The sequence below is a fragment of the Leptonychotes weddellii genome, chromosome X (genome assembly GCF_054177405.1).
Source record: "Leptonychotes weddellii isolate Sample4059 chromosome X, ASM5417740v2, whole genome shotgun sequence".
Classification (NCBI taxonomy): Eukaryota; Metazoa; Chordata; class Mammalia; order Carnivora; family Phocidae; genus Leptonychotes; species Leptonychotes weddellii.
In genome coordinates this window covers 44,496,225-44,518,792 of record NC_138385.1, presented here as the reverse complement: position 1 = coordinate 44,518,792, position 22,568 = coordinate 44,496,225, and the positions used below count along the sequence as shown (strand labels likewise).

General features: G+C 35.2%; 2 protein-coding genes and 1 long non-coding RNA gene across 3 annotated transcripts in view; 1 reads left to right on the top strand and 2 right to left on the bottom strand.

Annotated features, from left to right (window-relative positions):
* Window positions 1–2,180: 2,180 nt before the first annotated feature.
* LOC145717814 (uncharacterized) lies at window positions 2,181–10,482 on the bottom strand. Its single transcript, XR_014141262.1, has 3 exons — window positions 10,332–10,482; window positions 3,641–3,726; window positions 2,181–3,098 (listed from the first exon to the last, which is right to left on the bottom strand). It is a non-coding gene; the product is annotated as an uncharacterized LOC145717814 (long non-coding RNA).
* NAP1L3 (nucleosome assembly protein 1 like 3) lies at window positions 8,276–10,333 on the bottom strand. Its single transcript, XM_006731438.3, has one exon. The coding sequence runs from the start codon at window positions 10,250–10,252 to the stop codon at window positions 8,834–8,836; it is 1,419 nt and encodes a 472-aa protein (XP_006731501.1). The 5' UTR covers window positions 10,253–10,333; the 3' UTR covers window positions 8,276–8,833.
* Window positions 10,483–10,718: 236 nt separating the features above from the next.
* FAM133A (family with sequence similarity 133 member A) overlaps window positions 10,719–22,568 on the top strand; it is a 35,233-nt gene continuing 23,383 nt past the window's right edge. Inside the window, exons 1-2 of the mRNA XM_031026132.2 lie at window positions 10,719–10,834; window positions 11,611–11,679. The gene's annotated coding sequence lies outside the window, so the exon portion shown is untranslated. The remainder of the gene's footprint in view (window positions 10,835–11,610; window positions 11,680–22,568) is intronic.

The window sequence follows — 22,568 nt, the reverse complement described above, 5'->3', positions numbered from 1 at the left end:
TGTTTTGTTTTTCAATCCAAAAACTGAAGAACTCTATTAAAACTTTAATTCTACTTTAATAATTGTAAGTAATGCATCTTATTCCCATAATCCTTTTTTACAGGGATTTAAAGAGACTTTTTTCCTTAAAGCAAGACAGGCTGGTGTGAGTTAATATCAATTTCAGCTGATCTAACATCATGATATTTTACCTGAATTTGTAATTAGTGGTTATAATTAAAGGAAAATATTACATGAAATATTTTTACTTTCCTCAAATTTCATTTTTATGGGGTGTGGTGCAAATTTCTTAAGTAAATGCCATCCAATATGCTGTTCACGGCCTTTCACTTCTCACCTCTTGTATTCTCTTAAACTTTTGCAAGCAATTCTTAAAAATAAACTTCCTGACCAAAGTAACATTTTTAGAAACCAAGGCAAAACTGGAAGAGGTTGTATAGAAAGGATTTCACCTGGAAATAGTTTGTAAATCCCTATTTTACATAGAAATGGGCAACTGGGATCTGGAAATGATCCAGTTGTATTCAACATTACTAAAGAAAGAGTTTATGTCATAGACTTGTGAGGAAACACATTGGGTAGAGTACTGGCTCTAAAGAAATGGATAAAAATTCAAAATGATCTTGAAAGACTGAAGATACAGTAATGATGCAGGCAGGTACATGTTTACCAGGAACTGACTTAGGGAGGAAAAAATCCAAGAAAGAACAGGAACAGTTACATGAAATCCATGAAAGATGATTTTTTTCCTTGAAGATGGACACACCTGGATGAGTGAATACCGATTGTAAAATATATATATATATATACACATATATATATATATATGCATGTATATATGCTTATTTTTTATTTATTTACCTGAGAGAGAGAGAGGGAGAGAGAGCAGGAACAGGGGGAGGGGCAGAGGGAGAAGCAGGCTCTGGCTGAGCAGAGTCTGATTGCAGGACTCAATCCCAGGACCCCGGGATCATGACCTGAGCTGAAGGCAGACAAGACACTCAACAGACTGAGCCACCCAGGCATCCCCGATTGTAAAATATTTAATATCATGATATTTTACCTGGAATTCCAACTAAAACTCACTTATCCTAATTACAGCAATAACAATAATAATTATCATTTGAATGGTTACTGCATGCCAATCAGTATGCTAAGTATTTGATAAAGAATATCTCATGTAAGCCTTATAATAGTTCTATGAAGTAGGAAAATAAGAGTCCCATTTTATAGATATGAAAAACAAAGAGTAGAGGGGTTAAGCAACTCACATAAGGTCAGAGAACCAATAAGTGACGAAAGTGGGAGTCAAAACCAGGCCTATTACTGACTTCAAATCCCTGCTTTCATCCTCTACAATGCCCAAATCCTATAAATGTCCCTTCAGGTTCTGCTCAAGGATGCTGAGGAATAAATCACTTTTCAGCTTCTTTTGCTTCTTACATCTACTGACTTAAAAGGCTCTTTATTGCTGCTGACTACAGGAAAACAGACAGGGAATAAGTATATAAGAAGTTGGAAAGGTAAAAGAAATCTTTAATAGTAATAAATCATCCTGCATTTATTAAAATATAAATTTACTAAGCCAGCTCTCATCATACCCCTGAATATGATGGATACTACCCAGGGCCTAAACCCCACCCAGTGGTCTAATTAAGCTATAAACCTTGGCAAAGTTACTAAGACATGAGCTATAAATGGATTCAGGGGGCACTACTGTTAGATAAGACAAAATTATTAGTTTTCTTCTATAGATGGACAACACCTTTGCCTCCAGGTTGTACTTATTTTTTTCTCTGCTGCTTCCCTTGAACCCTTGTCTAGTCCTAAGAATGGACAAGGAAGGTGCATTTCTAGGTGGTATAGCATGGTAGAGAGTGGTATAGTAGAGCAGTTAAGAACATGGACTCAAGTCTGACAGCCAAGTTGAAAGCTTGCCTTTGTCACTTACCATTTGTGTGAGCTTGGACAAGTTACTTAACCTTTCTGTACCTTAGTTTCTCCATTTGTTAAATAGAGATAATAATTATACTTATTTAAGACTATAGCAAGAGTTACATAAATAATAATTTATATATTTCTGGGGCATAGTAAGCATCACAAGCATTTTCTATTGATACTATTAAACTTTCAAATTTTATAAAGAAAGACCTTGTAATTCCTTCTTTTATCCCTATGGGAGGTTCTGGGCACTGGCAGTCCTGTTTGCTTTTCACCTGGTTTTATTCTCCTATAGCATAGTCACAGATCAGTTATTAACACACTGGAATACTATTCAGCAATAAAAAGAACAACCTATTGATACAGGTACAACTTGGATGGATGTTAAAGTTATTTTGCTTAGTGAAAATAGGTCAATCTCAAAAAGTTACATACTGTATAATTCCATTTACATAACCATCTGTATAATTTTTTCATTTCAATACTGAAAACAAATTATTGGTTGCCAGACATTAGGGACAAGGGGGAAGACATTAGTATGAGGGAGTTAATTTGTGATAATGGAACAGTTCTGAATCTTGATTGCAGTGGTAGTTCCATGAATCTGTATATGTGGTAAAACTACACAGAACCACACACACACACACACATATGCGCGTGCACGTGCACGTGCATGCACATACACACATCCATGCACACACATACAGGAATGCATGTAAAATGTGACAAAATCTGAATGAGGTCTGTAGATTGTACGTGTTAATTTGCTAATTTGGGTATTGTACTATAGATAGTCATGTAAGGTGTTACCATTTGGAACAGCTGGGTATAGGGTGCACAGGACCTTTCTGTACTATATTTGCATCTTTCTATGAGTTCTTTGTCTCAAAAAAATTTTTTTAACAGAATATTTTTTTTGAATGTCAAGGGATGTTTTTACCAATAAATGAAGAGGGGCTAATTTACATATTTAGCCAAAGCCAAATTCACCAAACTGGTATTTCAGGAACACTATTCAATTAGGAGAGTTAATAGCTTTGCTGTAGAAAAGGTTTTCTGAGGTCAATACATTTAGAGAACATTATATAACACTCCTCTTGGAGATTCTTCTCTACATTGTTCTGTGGTTCTCAATCCTGCATGTGCAACAGAATCATCTGAATAAAAAATAAAGGCAGAAATAATTTTCAAATAAAAAAAAAAACAGCCACAATCACAAGTGACACACACTGGAAAGTTTCAGTTTCAATGAAATTTTAACCAAAAAAAAAAAAAAAAAAGCAGGACTATGAGCCTTGCTTTCACAGGTCTCCGAAAATGTGCAGATTCCTTTAAGTGTTCAAGCCCTGAATTTAGGCCTGTGGCAGATAGTGAAAGCAGCAAAAAATGACCCTTTTTGGAAACAGCTCCATAACACAGAATAAACGGGGAGCTGAAGTAAAGAAGAAAAGTATACCAGAGTATCATCTTTATTTTCTGGAGATTGCTTCAATATAAGAAAGGCAAGCAACAAGTAACTACAGATGCCAGCCAGTCAGTTGAGCAGAAATTACTACATCACCACAGAACACCATTTCACTGAGTCATGCTGACCTACTGTTCATCTCAAAGCTGTCAATGGAGAGAACAACATAAATTGAGAGAAAAGGCCTCAGGCAGAAGATATAGCAATTTAGAGAGAGAATGATATGAGACAAACCTGAATTGAAGCTACTGAGATGCTCAAGCTCATTTCTTCCTACCTCTTCACACATCACACTTCAGGAAAGTTGCCCCCATTCAAAGCTGAAAGAAAGGGACAATACCAAAGCATAGATGATTTAAAAATAAGAAGCAAAACAGCATCAGCAAAAGGCAGACTAAGGAAGAAGAAACTAAAGAACGGGTTCTGACTATTTTTGAAAAGCCTATTTTAACAGGTAAACTTTAAAATTCTACTGAAGGATATAAGAAAGACTTGATTAAATGGAAAGAATTGTCACTGGATAAAAAGACTGAATAATATGCAATTCTTGATTCTCTGTAATTTATCTATAAATTCAAACAAACTCCAATCAAAATATCCATAGGCTTTGGGGAGGGAATCTGAAAAAAAAGCAACACTGCAGCTCATCTGGAAAAATAAATAGGTGAAAATATCCAAAAAAATCTTAAAAACAAGTTTTTTAAGGAACTTTTCTTAACAGATAATAAAATGTATATAGAGATTTGTTTGAAAAGATTTATACTGGCACAAGAATAACTATTTTGAGCAGAACAGACCAGGAGTAGGCCCAAACACATGAGGTAATGGATTATATAATAAAGGTGGCAATTCATTACATTGGATATTTAATATTCAATAAATGGTACTGAAACAACTGGTGAATTGTGTTGAGAGAAAAAAAAGTGGTACAGCTACCTTAATCTTTAAATCAAAATTATTCCAGAAGGATTAGAGCATTAAATGAAATTATAAGAGTACTGTAAGAAACATGAGCAATTAAAAAAAATCATCTTGATGTGGGAAGGTCTTTCTAAGCCAAATACCCAAAATCTATAATGGGGGGGAAAGGATAAATGTGACTGTATTAACATTAAAACTCTTCTGCAGGGAAAAAAATGAACAAAATCAAAAGAGAAAATGTTTCAACATATGCAACATTTTTCCTTAATTCAAAGACAGCGTTTACAATTACTAATCAATTAGAAAAAGATGCTCCTAACCTAAATGCCCTTGATAGGAAGCTGATGCAATAAATTATGGCATATTCATTTCATATATGTTAAAACAAAATATATTAAATGAAAAGTGATCGTGATAGTACTTATATTGATAAAGCTATAGACATTTTCATGTAAAGTGTGGTAATCTTATGAACCCAGGGTCCTGGGATCTAGCCCCACATCGGGCTCTCTGCTCGGCGGGAAGCCTGCATCTCCCTCTCCCACTCCCCCTGCTTGTGTTCCCTCTCTTGGTGTCTTTCTCTCTGTCAAATAAATAAATAAAATCTTTTTAAAAAGTGTGGTTATATTCGAAGGCAGAGTTGTTTAAAATAATTTTTATGCTTTTCAGTATATTTTCCAAAATTTCTTTAATGAACATTTTTCATAATCAGAAGATGTAATAAAACAGTGATAAAGTGACAACTTTCAGTGAAGCATAGTAGAAAGAAAATATACTCCATCATCTTGGCTTACATAACTCATGAGTACAGGTGAATAAAACAGTTGAAAACACTAACTTTTATCAGCACTACAACAGAAAAACAACTTCATTATGTTTATTTTTTTCTTTATAAATCTATGTGTCATACAAAATTTTAAAAAAAGGTAATCTAGGAGACTTGATATTAATGTGTTCTTGAAAATTCTTAACTCTATGCTACTTTATTCAAGTGATAAAATTTTGCAAGGTACCATATCACAACAAATCACATTTTTACAGCACAATAATGAAGGCACACCTGGCGCAAAGTTGACTTAAACTCTTCTGAGCTGGAGGCAAACACACACTTGGATTGGCTCTCTAAGTATGTTTTTTTTTTTTTCCCTCCAAGTAAATATTAACTTCAGCGAAGAGTTCTAATAATTTTTCCACTCTCTAAAAGCTATATCACAAAATAAAAATAAGGACTAAACTACATAGCAATGAGCAAAGATGCTCTAGAGAATTTGTTACGTTCTGCATATTTTGAAGAAAAGTATACTTCTAAATGCTATGCATTTAAATACTTAAATATTTCATTTTAATTTAAAAAAAATGCACTCTGCAAAAACCACAAAACAACATTTGAAGTAATCCATAAGTGTGTTGAAATTATTACACTGTCCTAATTAATACATGTGCTGGTGGGTACAAACACCTACCTACCTCATCAAGTGAGTTTATACTTTTTTTTCAAGGGCCTGCAATTCCTTTTTAAATTTGGCTTCTATCTTATCACATGGTCCTTGAAGTTTTTTGACGGCAGGAGCACCAGTTTCGCTAGATTCAGACATAATGGGTAATTTGCATTATTTGACTATCTGTACTGTCACTTTGTCCACTTGGATAGAGAGTTTCTTCCATTACCTCTTCGGCAGTCCCTACTGCAGCTTAGTCAGGAGGAGAAGGAGGGGAGGGGCAGGGGAGGAGGAGTCCTCCTTGGTCCGGTTGGGAGCAGGAAAGGAGGTAGCTTGCCTCAGCCTTGAATCACAGCAAAAGGAAAACAGCGCACCAAAAAGAAGTCGAAGACTGAATAAAAGCTCTTCTGCCTCTGCCCCCTGCTCATGAGTTTCAAGCCCAGTCAGCTCCTCCTTCTGGCATTAGTCATTGGCTGGGTAAGTATGATAGACAAACCTGCAGCCCAGCGAAGGTGCAAGCCCAAAGGTTTCTCTGCTCTAGCCACTTTTACTAGCCACTTTCTGTGTGGTAGAATCACCCACCACAGAGAGCTTGCATTTCCGGAATTCTAGCCTTACTGATGGAAAAATCTTTGGCACCTACCCTGCCCCTCCCTTTCCCCTACCCTCCCACCAGTGCCCTAAACAAAAAAGGTAAAAATACCAATAAGCTGCCTTTCCACTTCCCTTTACACCCACCCAGCTTGAATTAACCTTTAGATTTGATCCAAGAAGTTGTGATAAAATCTAATCAAGAGACAGACTGGGAGGAAATACACCAATCTACCAACAGGATATCTTCCTGTAGCGTGCTTCTGAATGATTTTTATATTCTGCGTTTCTGCTTCTTTTTTGCAAATATTCTGAGATGCATTCCTTTAATATTGGAAAATACAGAGTGGGAAGGGGCTAAATACTTCAGTAAGTGTTCTAAGACGCGATAAGGGTTTTGCATTCCATGTAGAAGTTTTAAGGGCTCTGCTGTGTTGTCTGGCAAGCACAGTATATGTCCAATTTGGGAACCTCTGCAGCAGTGATCCAGGTACACCATATTTATTATAGTCTTCACTTTGGCCCTGGTATATAAGTAAATCTGCTCCCATACCCTTTCTTGATGGATGCAAATATCTCAGAAATAAAACAAAGGCACTCTAAAAATTGCAGTGGTGTTGCTAAAAGCATAATTTGCTTCCTGATTTTGTATAAATCCTAACAACTTAAATATCTAAACATACATGATTGGTTAAATAGTGTCATGGATTGTAATATTTTTACATTTATAGATATGGGGCTGGGCTATTGTTAAACAGGGATAAAAGCAAGATATTAAACTATATGATGGGATTTGGAAAGATTATTAGGTAATTTTATGCCTAGAGACCCAGAAATCCCCAAATCCTCCTGCCACAGCTCTTTCCTTCAGGTTTTGAAGGAAAATATATGTGGATGGGGAAACGGCAAATGTGAAATAAAATACTACTTTATTATTTGTTGTGCTTGTGCCTTTGTGCCCTGCGCAAAACTCTCTGGTAAGCTGAGTTTTAAGGGGCCTCCTCTTCACACCAATTTCAACCCCAAAATCTCAGGATCTCATTACCCTATAACCAGCTGCATGGTGCTGAAGTGAAAGTTGTTGCCACCTATTAAAAAAAAATGCCACATCTAGGAGTGTGATCTCCTCCCAAATCAGGTGGAGGGTGGGTCTCGGTCACTTACTCTTCCTAGGTCATTTACCCATCCTACTCTTGGAAGTGAAAGCAACAGCTTATATAGATGTCCTTTCTGGGTGAGGCCCTCCTTCCCTCTACCCCCTTCTGCCCCGTCCCCACTCCCTCCCATCCCTTCCACTCCCCACCCTTCTCCCTTTCCCTTCCTTCCCTATTCTCCTTTCCCTTCCCTGCTCCCTCCCACCCACTCTCCTTCCACCCTCCTTCTCACCCTCCTCTTCTCCCTCTTCCTTCTCCTTTTCCCTCCCTCTCTCTCCTCCCCTTCTCCTCTCCCTTAGCCTTGCTCCCCTGTTCCATTTCTCTCCAATCACTTGAATGTGTATCCTCCAAAGAACTAAGATCTGGGAAACATATCAGAATGTTAATAATAGTTAAGTATTCTTTTTTTAAAATTTCCCTTTTCCTCAGTGTTTTCTACTTTTTCTAGAAGACCCACATTTTTTATAATTAGGAAAAATGTTAGATTTTTATAGCATGATACACTTTATTGGACATTTATTTTAGGATGCAATAGAACAACATGAAAAGAATATCAAGTGATAAAAAGTGATCATCTCAGTGAAAGACAAAATAGAACATATTACAAAGAAAATGTGGTTAGTAACTTTAGTTCACAATTACACAGTATAAGATGAGGAAACTTTTAAAAAATACTGTCATAGTAACACTTCAGTGGTAAACGATAACTCCATTATTCTTAATTTATAGACCACTATGTCACATAAATAAGCTCAGTCATATCGTATATGGTCTTGACGGACATTCTTAAATTTATGCTAATCTTTTTTCAAGCAATCAAATTTCACTGTTTAGCTGTTCTAGTTAATGTAAGTACTGTATTTCTATAGCAAAGTAATGAAGGCACAGTTAGTGCAAGCAGATTTAAACGTTTAGTTTTCTGGGCTAGAAAAGAAAAACCACTTGCATTGGCATTTCAGGAACTCTTTTTTTCAAGCAAACATTTGTCTCAATTGACAATTATGCCAGTTTTCACAGCTACATTCTAATAGGAACATGACAAAGGACTTCACAAAAATCAAAACTCTGTAGCATCAAACGAGCATGCTTTAGATAACTGACAGCATTTACATATTTTGAAGAATATTACACTACAACAGGCTATTTAGACACTGTAAGACAATTTTTTAGACTACCAAGAAAATATGAAAACACAAGACTAAGGAATGCTAGTGTTGAGGTTATAGAGCAGCCCCCCCCATCCCGTCTGAGGCTATATAAACCTGCTTCACTCCTGCTTGAAGTTTTGAGATGCTTGAAAATTCCTTCAGGCAGCCTCTTTTTTATTTTCGATATTTCCTGTTTCCATAATCTTTACCATCATCATAGGTACCTTTGACTTCTCCTGTATAGTAATAGATTGATTTCAGGATGACGTTATCATGTAAAATTTGACCAATTTCAAAGTCCTCATCCAGGATAGCATCTTCTCGTGGTTCCAGCTTTCCAATCTTAGGAATCTCAGGAGGGCTAAAGAAATTGAAGAATGATGCATTAGGAACCACTCTTGGCTGAATCTCAATTTCTCCAGTAGCAGTTGTGCGACTCTGGGTGGTTGTCAGAGTAACATCCTTTCCTCTTCTCCAATCTATCTTACAGCCTTTGCAATCTTGGATTTCCCATCCCCAAGAGAAGAAGGGATCATTGTGATCTGGTTTTGACTTTATTATATATGTCTTCGTCAGCATCTCATTTCTGAAGTATGGATTGGGTAGAAAATAAAATTCAAACGTGTAGCTTATAGGCTGACCAGGTTTTGAGAACTTTAGGCTAATATCTGACAAGAACTTCAAAATGGGGGCATCATACTTCTGAATCATGGGCCCGAGCTTGTCAACATTCTTTAAAACAGTCAGCCAGTAGTCAGGAATGCCTTTAGGATCTTCTTTTTTAGGCTTTCCCTTCCGAGCTCTTTTAAGATTCGCTCTTTCTTTAGGCCTGACCTCAGGAATTCTTTTAGGAGCCTCTATTACAGCAGCCTTTGCCTTAGCCTCTGCTGCTTTAGGCTGTTCTTTATCTTCTGCCTTTGCCTGGGGGACTACTTTAGGCTCTTCTTTCATTTCAGGCTTTACCCCCAGAAAAGCTTTAGACTCTGCGTTTTCTTCAGCCTTTGCCTCAGGAGTTTCTTTTCGAACCTCGTTTTCTTCAGCCTTTACCTCAGGTTTTTCTTTAGGGTCATCGTCTTCTCCCTCACCCTCTAAGGCAGGCATTTCACTAGGACTGTCTTCCTGCACCTCCTCATCACTACTGAACACCTCATCCTCTGAATTCCATTCATATTCTTCTTCTGCAGGTTCATATTCTGCATTGATTATTTGAAATCGCCGATCGTACAGAGGCTTATTGAGTTCGGCATATTTTCTTTCGAGATCGTGAATTGCCTTTAAAAACAGGATGTCTACCTTGTCACATTCATCTTGAATATTTCTAAGCGCCTGCACACGATTTCTAACTGCTTGAGGCAGCCGATCCACGAAACTTTTACCCAACGGAGCCCGCCGTGCTCTTCGCGAAGGCCCAGATACCCTCTTCTTTCTATATAAGCGGCTGCGGCTACTGCTGCTGCTGCTGCAACTAGTGCTGCTGCTAGAGCTACTGCTGTCAGAGTCTTCCCCAGAATCACTAGACGAGCTAGCCATCTTCTCTTCAGCAACCCCTTGGGCGGCAGGTTCCGAGACCATGTTAAGATCCGCTTCTGCCATTTTGCAACCCTGCAAACCTCTTAATGTGGTGACTACCACTGAGACCGCGCGCTCGGGAGATGGGCAGAAAATGACTCACGGATGCTTGGGTAGCGGCGGAGGCCCGGGCTGAGGAGGTTGCAGCAGCGGCGAAGGTAGCAGTAGCGTAGGGCGGGGCTGGGCTGGGCTGGGCTGCCGTGACCGCGTAGAGGTGGAAGCCGCAATAGAGGCCTGGGCGAGAGCGGCGGTGGCAAGGCCTCTCACTGTAGCCGCGGCGGACCGAGGCGTGCCGCAGCCTAATGGCGCAGTGTAAGACCCCAAGATCTCTTCACGGTTTAGATCGCAAGCCCCCACCCCTTGCAGTCAGAACCGCCGTTAATTTAGTTCCCAGTGTGCCCTTAGCTCGCGCCTCATTTGCTGGGCAAGCTTGATTGACAAGCTCTAAGCCTAATGAAATACCAAACGCACCCGCCGCCCTCCAGGCTCCGCCCACCTTCCCAGATGCTCCTTGGTAGCTGAGGCACACACCCTTGGAAGACGTTTATTTCCCCTCAAAATTCTATCTTTATAGTTATATAACTCAAAAACAAGCTTAGATATGAGGTAAAAATACTAGCCATGGTTCCTAACAAGGGAAGAGGGGTATCTTTCTCCCATCATCTCATCCTGAATTCCCGTTTGGTTTGTCAGGAGCCTCTTGACAAAAATCTGTTTTTAAAAAATTGGATGAAAATGCTCCAAATGGCATCATTGGGTAGTGTGATTATGGATGATTTGTTTTTTAAATCTCTTTATCTAAATATCCTTGGGAGTGTATTTTTACACTGGGGGAAAAAGGGGAGTCGTTTATCGGCAAAGGGGGAAGGGGCTAGAAAGCAGGCATAATGCGTCCACGTATCAGTTTTAATAAGTACTATCTGTGGTGTTTGGCAAGCCTGGTTTATATCCATCTACAGGGTTGTGAACCCATGTTGCCGTGAGTCAGTTACACCATTTTTACTATATTTCTCTTTTTAAACTGGCATATAATATACCCCGACCTTGCTGCTGACTTGCCATTAGCTGTTCTCAATGCTTGCAACAATCTTGTAGATGAAATACAAGGGCATTCAAACGTTAGGTAGTATTATTTAAAAGCAGACGGTTTGCTCCATACTTTTGTGCAGCAGTTTTCAATTCCATGAACAGCAGGATGGGGGGGGAATTTGTGCTGACGAAAAGTGCATCCTCGGTCAGGGTATACTTTACAATGTCATCTGCCACCAATTTCCTTCTAATATTCCAGCCACACTGAAATATGATTTACAAATCCAGTAATATGTGAATAAACTTTTGTAAAGTGAAGTTTTAAAACAGGTATCTGTTATTTTTATTTACAGGATTAATTTCTGCTACAGAACACCTCCCTTGGTACAACCCAAAAGACCAGTGTTTACTTTTCATTAAAGGTAAGAAACATATTTAGCCCATTTTTATGAATGACAAGAATTACCTATCTGTATTTGTATAAAAATTCACAGGATATATTACAGTCTTTTAAAGACTTAGCTGGAAGATACCTTGATATTTCTGTGGAAGCAAAAAAACCCATAGAGGTGATTTGATATACTAATGTAGAAAATAACCTACTTAATCACATTCAGTGTCTAAACCTGCTCATGGAATACAAGTAGTAAATTAAAATATAAAACATGATGAATTATCACTTCAAATGAGGAGAAATATTAAAGTTAGATTAATCTTTGCGTTACCTTTTTATTATAGATTTTATGCTTTGTCATTTAGTCGTATTTTTTTTAAAAAGTTAGGGAACACTTTTCTATTTTGTAAATAAATTTACTTTCATTGTTTATTTCTGAGTTTCAAGGTATATAAGCATTGTAAGGAAAAAATATAGAAAATTCCAATGATGGTAAAAATACATAATCTTAACAACCAAATGATAACCACTGTTAGGATTTTGATGCATTTCCTTCCAGAAATTTCTTTGTACATCTACACACCTGCTTATTTATATAAACTGTTCTCAATGTAAAACATATTATATTTTGTAATCTGCTCATTTAACTTATCAGTTGTGGCTATATTTGCATGGTAAATGATCAACATCTTAATTTAAAATAGGTGCATATTCCATGGAAATATTTGACTTAACTTATTTAACCAGATTCCTGTTGTAGAGCAGCTCCTTTCCACACCATCTCTCCATGAGCATACACTTTTTTTTCCTGTTATAAAAAAAAATTAGCCCTGGATACCTACTATATGGATTTGTGAAAATTAGTCATAAAATGAATTCCTAGAAATGGGAGTGCTGGAAAAAATTGTGTTTTCATTTTATTCTTTGACACATATTGCCAAACTTCTCCCCAGAAAAGTTATCATGATTTACAGTTCCACCAATAATGCATGAGTTCATTTATTTAATCATTCAACTAATATGTTTTTGTGCCTGCCATACGCCAGCCACATGTGGTAGAGGATGGTAATATAATGATGAATAAAACTTAACTGAGTGTATATTCTTTCATTTCATAATTTTAATCAAAACGTATACTATGGAAAAATGATTTAAATCAGTGGGGTTATGCCATAAATATTGTTCTGTAACTTCTTATTTTCATTTGAAATAATAGATATCCTTTTTGAAATGAATGCTCTTATATTTTGATAGTACTATAGTGGTTTCATTTACATGTTAAATTTTGTACTATCAGGAATTAGTATTTTGAAGTAAGCAATGAGTTAGGGATTCAGATATTTTTTAAAATATATTTTTATTAGCTAGCTAATTTTTTTGTACTGTTTATTTGATAATCTCTCTGTCTCACACTTACTTGAAATACGACATTTACCATATTAACTAAACTGCTTGGTTCTGTTTCTGAATTCTGTTTTCTGATCCGTTGGCCTTAATTTTTCTGCAAACAACTAATGAGGTAGTGGCTGTTTTTTAATAACATTATATTTTGTGAAAATGATATGCATTGAACAAAGGTTGGATAATATATTGAAATCCAAACAAGAAAAGTAACTAAAAACAAACTGAGAGGTAATCACTATTCACATCTTTAATGAACATCCCCAAATTAATTTCTTATCATTATGTATTTGTATTTCTTAGGCTAGCAGTAAGATTGAATGTCTTTTCATATTTTTATTGTCCATTTGAGAATTGCCTATTTATACCCTTTGCTTCTTTTCCACTGAATTAAGAAAGAAATTAATTGGTGGTGAAATCCTACAGGTAAAATAATTTTGGCCTTGATTTAAGACAACTGTGACTCCTTTAGAAAATACATCTGTTCTGACTTATAACATTGGACAAATGCATCTTAACTACAGCTTTCATTTTAAATTACCTAATTTCAATTTAATTGTCATCTAAACAATGCTTTTCAAGGATTAGTACTTAATCACACTGAAACAAAAAAGTTGGAATGAAACAAGGAGAATAAAAAGAGAAAGACTTGTAAAAAAAAAAAAAACTCATACAGAGCTATTAATGAACTATTTTGATTTTTTTGTTCTTCCTTTTTTCCAAGCCAAAGACTATATAGGTGACTTCTAACTACAGTGCTCTACTTTTGATGCATATATACTACCTTAGGTATCTTGTAACGTATTTTCATTTTTGAGGCTTTTCTTGATCTATTAGTTAACTTAATTTTATTATTGCAGTTTCCTAAAAGAAAATAAGTATTTTCTTTACATAATGCACTTAATTTATGCATTATATCATATATTTTCTACTGTGAATATTTTTGTAAGTATTAGTTCTAGCATATGATATGCTTATTTTTCTTCATAAGGCCATCTTTAAATTACTTGCATAGTGATATGTTCTCTGTTTCATTATTTTATGATATTCTTTTTTGGGGTCAAATGTTCATACTTCTACATGAGATGATGCTTAACACAGAATCTATTGTTATATTTAGGCTGAACATGGCTCTTTGACATCCGTTTATACTTTCTCTGTTATGAACATATACACAATCCCGACTACCACCCCTTTCACAAAAACACGTATACGTAATATGCAATAAGTGCTAATAGCATTATCTTTGTTGTAGATATTTAAGAAGCAAAGCATTGCAATTTCATTTATTTGTGGACTTATGTTTTTCTTTTTTTGTTGTTGTTATTCATTTAGACAGGTTTTATCTGAGTACACAAGTTAATTCTTTTTAAAAACAATTTTATTAAAGTACAATAATACAACTGTACATAAAGTACACACTGTGATATTTTAATAAATCTTTATACCTGTGTCATCACCCACAGTCAAGATAATGAAAGTTTTTTATCATCCCCAAAAGCCTCTCCTTGTGCCTGCCTAGGCAACTACTGATCTGCTCTCTGTTTCTATAGACTAGTTTGCGTTTTCTGGAATGTTATATAAATAAACTGATGAGTCACATGCTATGTGTATGTTTAACTTTTTAAGAATTAACTGTTTTCCAAAGTAGTTGTACAATTTTGCATTCCTACTAGGAGCACCAACACTTGGTATGGTCATTCTTTTTAAATTTAGCCATTTTGATAGGTATGCAGTAGTATCTCATTGTGGTTTTACTTTGCATTTCCCTAATGACTAAGGATGTTAAACATCTTTTTTTTTTGTAGTGATTTACCATCCACATATCTTCTTTGGTGAACTGTCTATTCATATTTTGCCCATTTTCCTATTGGGTTCTGGTCTTACTATTGAGTTTTGAGAATTTGTTATATACTGTGGATACAAGTCCTTAGCAGATATAAGTTCTGCAAGTATTTTCTCCCAATCCATGGATTTTCGTTTTATCCTCTTAACAGTGCCTTTCATAGTTTTTCAGAGAACAGAAGTTTGTAATTTTGATTCAGTCCAATTTATCATCTTTGTTTCTTTTATGAACCACGTTTTTGGTGTCATCTCCAAGAAATCTTTGCCTAGCCCAAGATCATGAAGATATTCTTCTATGCTTTTTTAGAAGTTTTATACTCTGAGATTTCACATTTAGATCTGACCTGTTTTTGTATGTGGTACAAAATATAGATTGAAATTAGGTATCTAATTGTCCCAGCATCATTTGTTGAAAAATTTTCCTTTCTCTACTGAATTACCTTGTACTTTCATCAAAAATTAGTTGTCCATATATGTGTTGGCCTCTCTATTGTGTTCCATTGTGTACTTATTTTACTTGCCTAATTTGTAAACATTTCTTAGGTATTTTTGGGAGGGAATGAGAAACAAATTGTGGGATAACAGAATTTAATTATAGTGGAGACAGTTACAGTAGCTGGATCTTCATCCCTGGCCTTTCATTTCTGCTCTCAAATATCTGAGAGAAAAGGAAAATAACAGCACTGGTAACCTAGAAAATAAATCAAAATAAGAAACACAAATGCTTTTCTATTTTTGTGGAGTTGCCAGTGTATGGCTGTCTACAGCCCAGCCACAGGAATGGTAGCTAGCATTATTCAGGAACACAAATAACACCTGTTTTTCTCACCTTTGATAAGAGAGACCAGTTTGCTAAAATGTAAATAGAAAGTATTTTCAAGTTGTTAATAAATTATGATTAAAAGACAGAATTGTTATAAATAATTGGTTGTTATTTCATACTATGGGTTTCAAAGCAACATCATCTCATTCCATACTCATTCCTAAAATAAGGGTACACATAATAGAATATGGTATATAGCTATAACATTTAATTTTTTTTATAACATTTAATTTTTAAAGGAAATATTTGTGATTTACACTTATGGCATTATAGCCTTTACTTCATGGTATTTAAAAGGGAAGTTATAATTAATGCAATGGCAGAGAAGGAAAATCAGTTACTTATTTGGATATTTGTTCTAATGCTAGTTTTCAACTTAAAAATAGCATACATGTTCAAAAATGTAAATTCACATTGCAGAGGAATACTTTTACGAGGGCATTCAAAAATATTTTGCCCATGGTAGTCATTTGAAGAATTCTTACATTAAAACTCAAATAAAATAAACATTTTTTATTGCAAGTGTGGAAGCATTTTATTTAACTCTTCTAAAAGGGGAGGAAAATTGTGAAGGACTTAAAATGGTGATCAGTGTCCATGCATGTGTATATACTACAATAACTATTTCTAAATTTTGCATTACATTTGGACAATGTAGAAAAAGCCCAAATGGACATTCTCTGCCAAATTTTATCCAGAATGCCAATATATATTTAACTAATTTGATTTAGTGCATCCTCTGGGGGAAAACTAATCTTATGGTACTGCAAATATTCTTCCTGGTGGGAACAAATGCATGTTCCACAGCTCTTCAGAGGTGATGGCCATTTTTATATCAAACAATATACATACAATTCACAAAACCCTTTCTTAGAGTATAAAAGAGGAGAATCCCAATAATTATCAAGTCTTAGCATTTGATTTCCTTACTGAGACATTATGACCCGATTTTTAGTATAGGTTCTAGAGTCAGAATTGCTGGGCTTGAATCCTGTTTTTTTTCTTTTGCTAGTTGCATTAGATATTGGGCAAGCTGCCTCACTTTTCTTACTTCTGTTCTCCCTTTCTAAAATGGGGCTAAGAATGGCACATAGAACTAAAATTCAATATTGTTTGCTACTTTTCATATTACTAATAGTACTAGATCTTGATAGTTCTAAGGTCAAATAGCCACTTATCCTGGTTGGCATTATCTGCCTACAGAATGTCTCCTGTTATTTCAAAGGAAAAAAAAATCAGCACAACACAAATAAAACTCCAAACCAAGTATTGTTTTAATTTTTACACCACACACAGCCTCCTTTCTTTCTTGAGAGCTTTTAAACTTCCTGACAGTCCTAAATTATATAATCTTCTTTATCTCAACCTCAAATTTATATCTCATGTTTATTTTTGATGCCATTTATTTTTTATTCTATTATAAAGGTTAAGAGTGTAAAATTTGCATACAATTAACTACATATATCTAAAAATATAATAAAATAATTCCCAATGTATTAAATAGTGACTTCTGTTCTTGATATTAATAACTTTTTTTTAACTTTTAATGTGTTGGTTAAATTTAGAGTACTGTGCATTGTAACTTAATTTTAAATACCCACCAAATGCCTTAGATTTTCCTTTTTTTCCCTTTTGCTTAGAGTAGTGGTCTCAAGCCTACCTAATAGCTGTGTGAAAGTATTGTCCTTGTTGGAGGTGGAAGGGATTTTAGAGATCCTTTAGTCCAATATCCTTATACAGACTGGGAAACTGAGGCCTTCTCTATTGGATGGACATTCTGTGTGTTTTCAAGTATTTGTCACTACAAGCAACACTTTTACAAACATTATTATGTATTCAAAAAGTCATTTTCACCAATGTTAATGATTTTGGTTTAGGGACAGATTAAGTAGTAAAGAAAGGTCCTCTAATGATAATTACCCTAAGCATTAAGTAGTATGTACTTATAGTTGTCACTGAATAATAACTAACTTTATCATTTTCAATGTATCAGACAATGAACCAAGTACTATACTTTTACTGTTTCATTTTAATGAGCCCATTGAGGGGTTCATTATCATCCTCATACTATCCTCATATAATATTATCTTCATATCATCCTTAGTGTCCTCAGTGAGAACACTAAGACTTTAAGTGAATAACTTGCCCAAGGTCACGTAGTTTATAATCAGAAGAGCCCAGATGTAAAACCAGATGGTTTGATTCCAGGTGTTAAATTCTTACTCTACCATCTCTAGTGAACAAAAATGAATGAACTCTTGAACTGAGGTGCTCGATCTGGATTTATTTAAGTGACAGCTATGGCCACTCTTCCATTCCTCTGGTTGTAGTTACGTTTTTATGATGTGAGTACCTTTGGGAGCACTAGTCCTCAAGTTCCTCTGATTTATACATGAGTGTTGGCTTGAACTGACAAAGTATACTAGAACAAGCTGATTTAACAAACAAGATGGTTTTCAGTAATTCTAACATGCCTAACAGCTTTATTTGGTTAACAACCAAACACTGGGAAGTCAGAGCTTAAAATAAATGCCAATGTGTCCAATCCATAATTAAATGAAAAACACCCTAGGAATTTTTCCATTTAAGTATTCCTTATGGCAGAGGAACCTATACTTTGAGGAGCCTGAAGGTATGACCTCAAGCTACCCTTTGAAAGCAGGAAACTCTCTTGAAATCTATACATTTTAACTATAAATTTATTTTCAATATTTAATGTGTATTCTATAAATTATTGACATTAGTTTTTTTTTTTTAAAGATTTTATTTATTTATTTGACAGAGAGAGACACAGTGAGAGAGGGAACACAAGCAGGGGGAGTGGGAGAGGGAGAAGCAGGCTTCCCGTGGAGCAGGGAGCCCGATGCGGGGCTCGATCCCAGGACCTGGGATCATGACCTGAGCCAAAGGCAGACGCTTAACGGCTGAGCCACCCAGGCGCCCCTTGACATTAGTTTTTATGTAAGACAAGATTTCCTGTCCTTGAGTAAAACTGACACCCAGGAAGATGTGCTGTGATGATCCAATCCACTTTCCTGTGAGTTTCAGGCAACACCACAGGCTCTGGGGCTTGACTGTCTGGGTTTAAATTCTTTCACTTACTGACTGTATGACTCTGGACAAGTCACACATCTCTAATTCTCAGTTTCTTTATCTATAAAAAGAGGATAATGTTAGGAACTGCCCCATTTGTTGTTATATAAGAATTAAGGGGATTATCTATATAAATTGTTTAGCAGATGCATAAAGGCTCAGTAAGTTTTATCTATTATTATTACACAATTCACAGAGCCATGTAGGGATTTCCATCCCAGTTAAATAAGTATGATCCACAGGCAAGGCTAATGAATTCAATCAGCTTAAATTGCTGTGTTTTATATGTACACCATTCCCTTCAACTTAGAAAATAAGTTGAATTTGCCTTGTGACCCAAAGTTACATTTTATTGTCAAGGTGAGAACTAATATCCTTGGTTTAGTTATTTTCCACTGTAGCAGGGTTTTCAATTAAATTCTATGATGAGCATGTAGTAAAGCCTAATGTTTCACTTTCAAGGCAGTGATAACTAACACTTCACTGTTCTTTAACTCAGCCATGAAAGAGAAGCAAGAAAATTGCATTTTTGACTAACTACAAAGGAATAAATAAACAGGGTATCTAATTAAATCATTGTTGCTTTTAGTAATCCTCAAAAAATCTGCTTAATACAGAGAAAGGAGCAAGAAATGGAGCCATAAATTCTCCAGATTCATTACTTTGTTTTAGTGACTCTTTTAAACCAGATGCAACCAATAATTCAAAATCATAATATTGAGCAGGTTTGTCTGTTTTCTTCTATAACCAGTGTTTATCTATCTAAAAAACTAAGTATTCTCTGTTTAGAGGTAGCCAAATGTTCTAATACAATTTCCTTATCTGACATCATTAAAATTTGTCTAGCCTTCTCTGGAAGAAAGGTTAGAAATGACATAAAGACAGAATTATATAAATTATTAGACTACATGCTCAGTCTACTTACAGCAACCTCCAAGCTGTTCCCAGCTTCTAATATAGGCTATACCTAATTCTTTGAAAAATCTTCCTGAAAACACTTATCATATCCATTCTATAATCCAAATTTTAGTAATAATCCAGTATTTGGAATCAGACCTGTGTATATAATTATAAGCTGTATCTTTTACCTTCTGGTGACCTTGGACAAATTTCTCAACTCCCTTTGCCTGAGGTTCCTCATCTGTAAAATAAAGATAATAGTACCTACCTCCTAGAGCCATGGTGAGGTTTAAATAACATAATACAGCTTAGACCATGGTGAGTCTCAGCAAATTCTAACTTTCTTACTAAACTTATCTTCTCCAGGAGCACTTACACAATGGAATATAGTTCTTTAACTCTTCATTTCCTTTAGGGCTACTCAGCCTACCTTACATTTTATATGTTTTTTGAACTAATGAACTGGCTTCCTGATAGTAGAACTGTTCTCACTTGCTGCTGAAGTAGAAATAATTTTTGACCTTTAATTACATTCTACTTTTATATAACAATTGTCCCCTAAATGTGCCTAATATACTGATACAACTGCCATGTAGCAAATCACATTAGTTTGACTAAATTTTCAGGATTTAAAGAATTAGTGTTTTTGCAATCAACTTCTAAATAGGAGTATGTCACATACTTTATTAATAGCTAGGAGACCATGCAGAATCTTCAGAAGAAAAATTCTAGAAGCTAATGAAGATCTATATTTAATATTAAATTAAAGTGTTTATTTAACCCCTTCTTTAATTAGCATTTTATTTCATAAGACAAGATTTCTAGAAAATAATTATCTGAAAATTGCTTTACAAATAATAGGCATTTGAAGGTAAATATATATCAAAGTATCAGGGCATTGCCTTTCAATAAATTGTATAGTGAATATCATAAAAATGGCTACTCAAAAATTTCAGTTAAGTGAGGTGAATAAGCTCTAAGGATCCATTGTACATTGTACCTATAGTCAACAATAATGTATTGTACACTTAAAATTTAAGAGGCTAGATCTCATGTTGAGTTTTTACCACAGTAAAATAGGGTGTTATAGGCAACTGATGAATTATTGAACAATACATCTGAAACTAATGATATACTATATGTTGGCTAATTGAATTTAAATAAAAAAATAAAAAGGCTACTGAGAGAACCAGATTAATTTTTGTTTTGTTATCAGAGCCTTGTTATCTGAATTGAGCATCATCTACATGTCACATTGAATTTTCCTTTCTTGTAGTATATTAAAAAAAACAAATTCCTTAATTTATTTATTATTTGAAGGATACTTTTCCTTGGGAAGTACAGTTTTGTATTTATTTTGTTTTATTTTGGGTTTCTTTTTGTTTTGTTTTTTGTTTGTTTTATTTGTTTGTTTTAAAAGCAGTTATTGAGGCATTTAAGTGGTTGGAAAAATGCCAGAAACCAGAGCTTGAGAACAGATCTGCCAAAAGAGCTGGTTCTCAGTATGTACAAAAGATGTCCACAGTAGAGTGAGAAATAAAAAAGGCAAACTGCAAAACAGTATCTTCAGTAGGATCTCATGTATATAAAAAAGTACATATAAAAGATGTATATATGGGGTGTACATGTCTATGATTTCATATTCATAGAAAGATGTGTGAAAATATATGCAACAAATTAATGCAATTAGGTGGAAGGGAAAGTTAACTTTTTATTTTCTATTCTTAAGCACTTTTTGAATTTTTAAACAATGGGAATATATTATTTTTGTAACTAAAAATGGAAAAATTTAAAGCAACAAGGCTTAACATATTTTTAAAAAATTATTTATTTTAGAGGAGTGGAAGGACAGGGAGAGAGGGAGAGAGAATTTCAAGCAGACTCCCTGCTGAGCACAGAGCCCGACCTGGGGCTCGATCTCATGACCCGGAAATCATGACTTGAGCTGAAATCAAGAGTCAGACACGTAACTGACTGAGCCACCCAGGCACCCCAAGGCTTAACATATTTTGAACAAAATTTGGGTTGTTATTTACTCAAGTGAGGTTTATGTAGAGAGCTAGAGTACTGTCTTAATAACCACTTTTGCAAAGTAGGAACTATCTCTTGCTTGAACAGCACTTGCACTTGTACAGCCTGATCTGAGATATTGTCATAAATGGGTACCTTACAAAATGCACTATTTTTCAGCTAGTTCATGCTTCATTCTGATTGGCATTTGAGCCCTTAGACATAATTGTTTTTTTTTTCCCCAAACGTTATTTTGTTAGGACAACTATAACGATATCAGGCAGCATTGCCCTCCTCTCCATTATGCTCACAATCTAAATATTTTATTTTATTTTACTGTATTTTATTTTATTTTTATTTGAGTATAGTTGACACACAGTATTACATTAGTTTTAGGTGTGTAACAGTGATTCAACAAGTTTATATATTTTATGCTCACCACAAGTATAGCTACCATTAGTCACCATAAAATGCTATTACAATATCATTGACTATATTCCTTACAATATGCCTTTTATTGCCATGACTAATTCATTACATAACTAGAATGGAATCTGGAACTAGAATGGAATGGAACTGGAAGAAAGGTTAGAAATGACATAAAAAAAATGTATGTATCTCCCACTTCCTTTCATCCATTCTGCCCATGCTCCCACGCCCCTCTATTCTGGCAAACATCAGTTCTCTGATTCTGCATTTTGTTTATTTGTTTGTTTCTTTTTTTTTTTTATTCTTATGTTAATCCCCATACATTACATCATTAGTTCTAGATGAAGTGTTCCATGATTCATTGTTTGTGCATAACACCCAGTGCTCCATGCAGAACGTGCCCTCCTCAATACCCA

Excerpts from the sequence above, each read along its gene's own strand:
- NAP1L3 (XM_006731438.3), bottom strand. The coding sequence starts at position 10,252 with ATGGCAGAAGCGGATCTTAACATGGTCTCGGAACCTGCCGCCCAAGGG.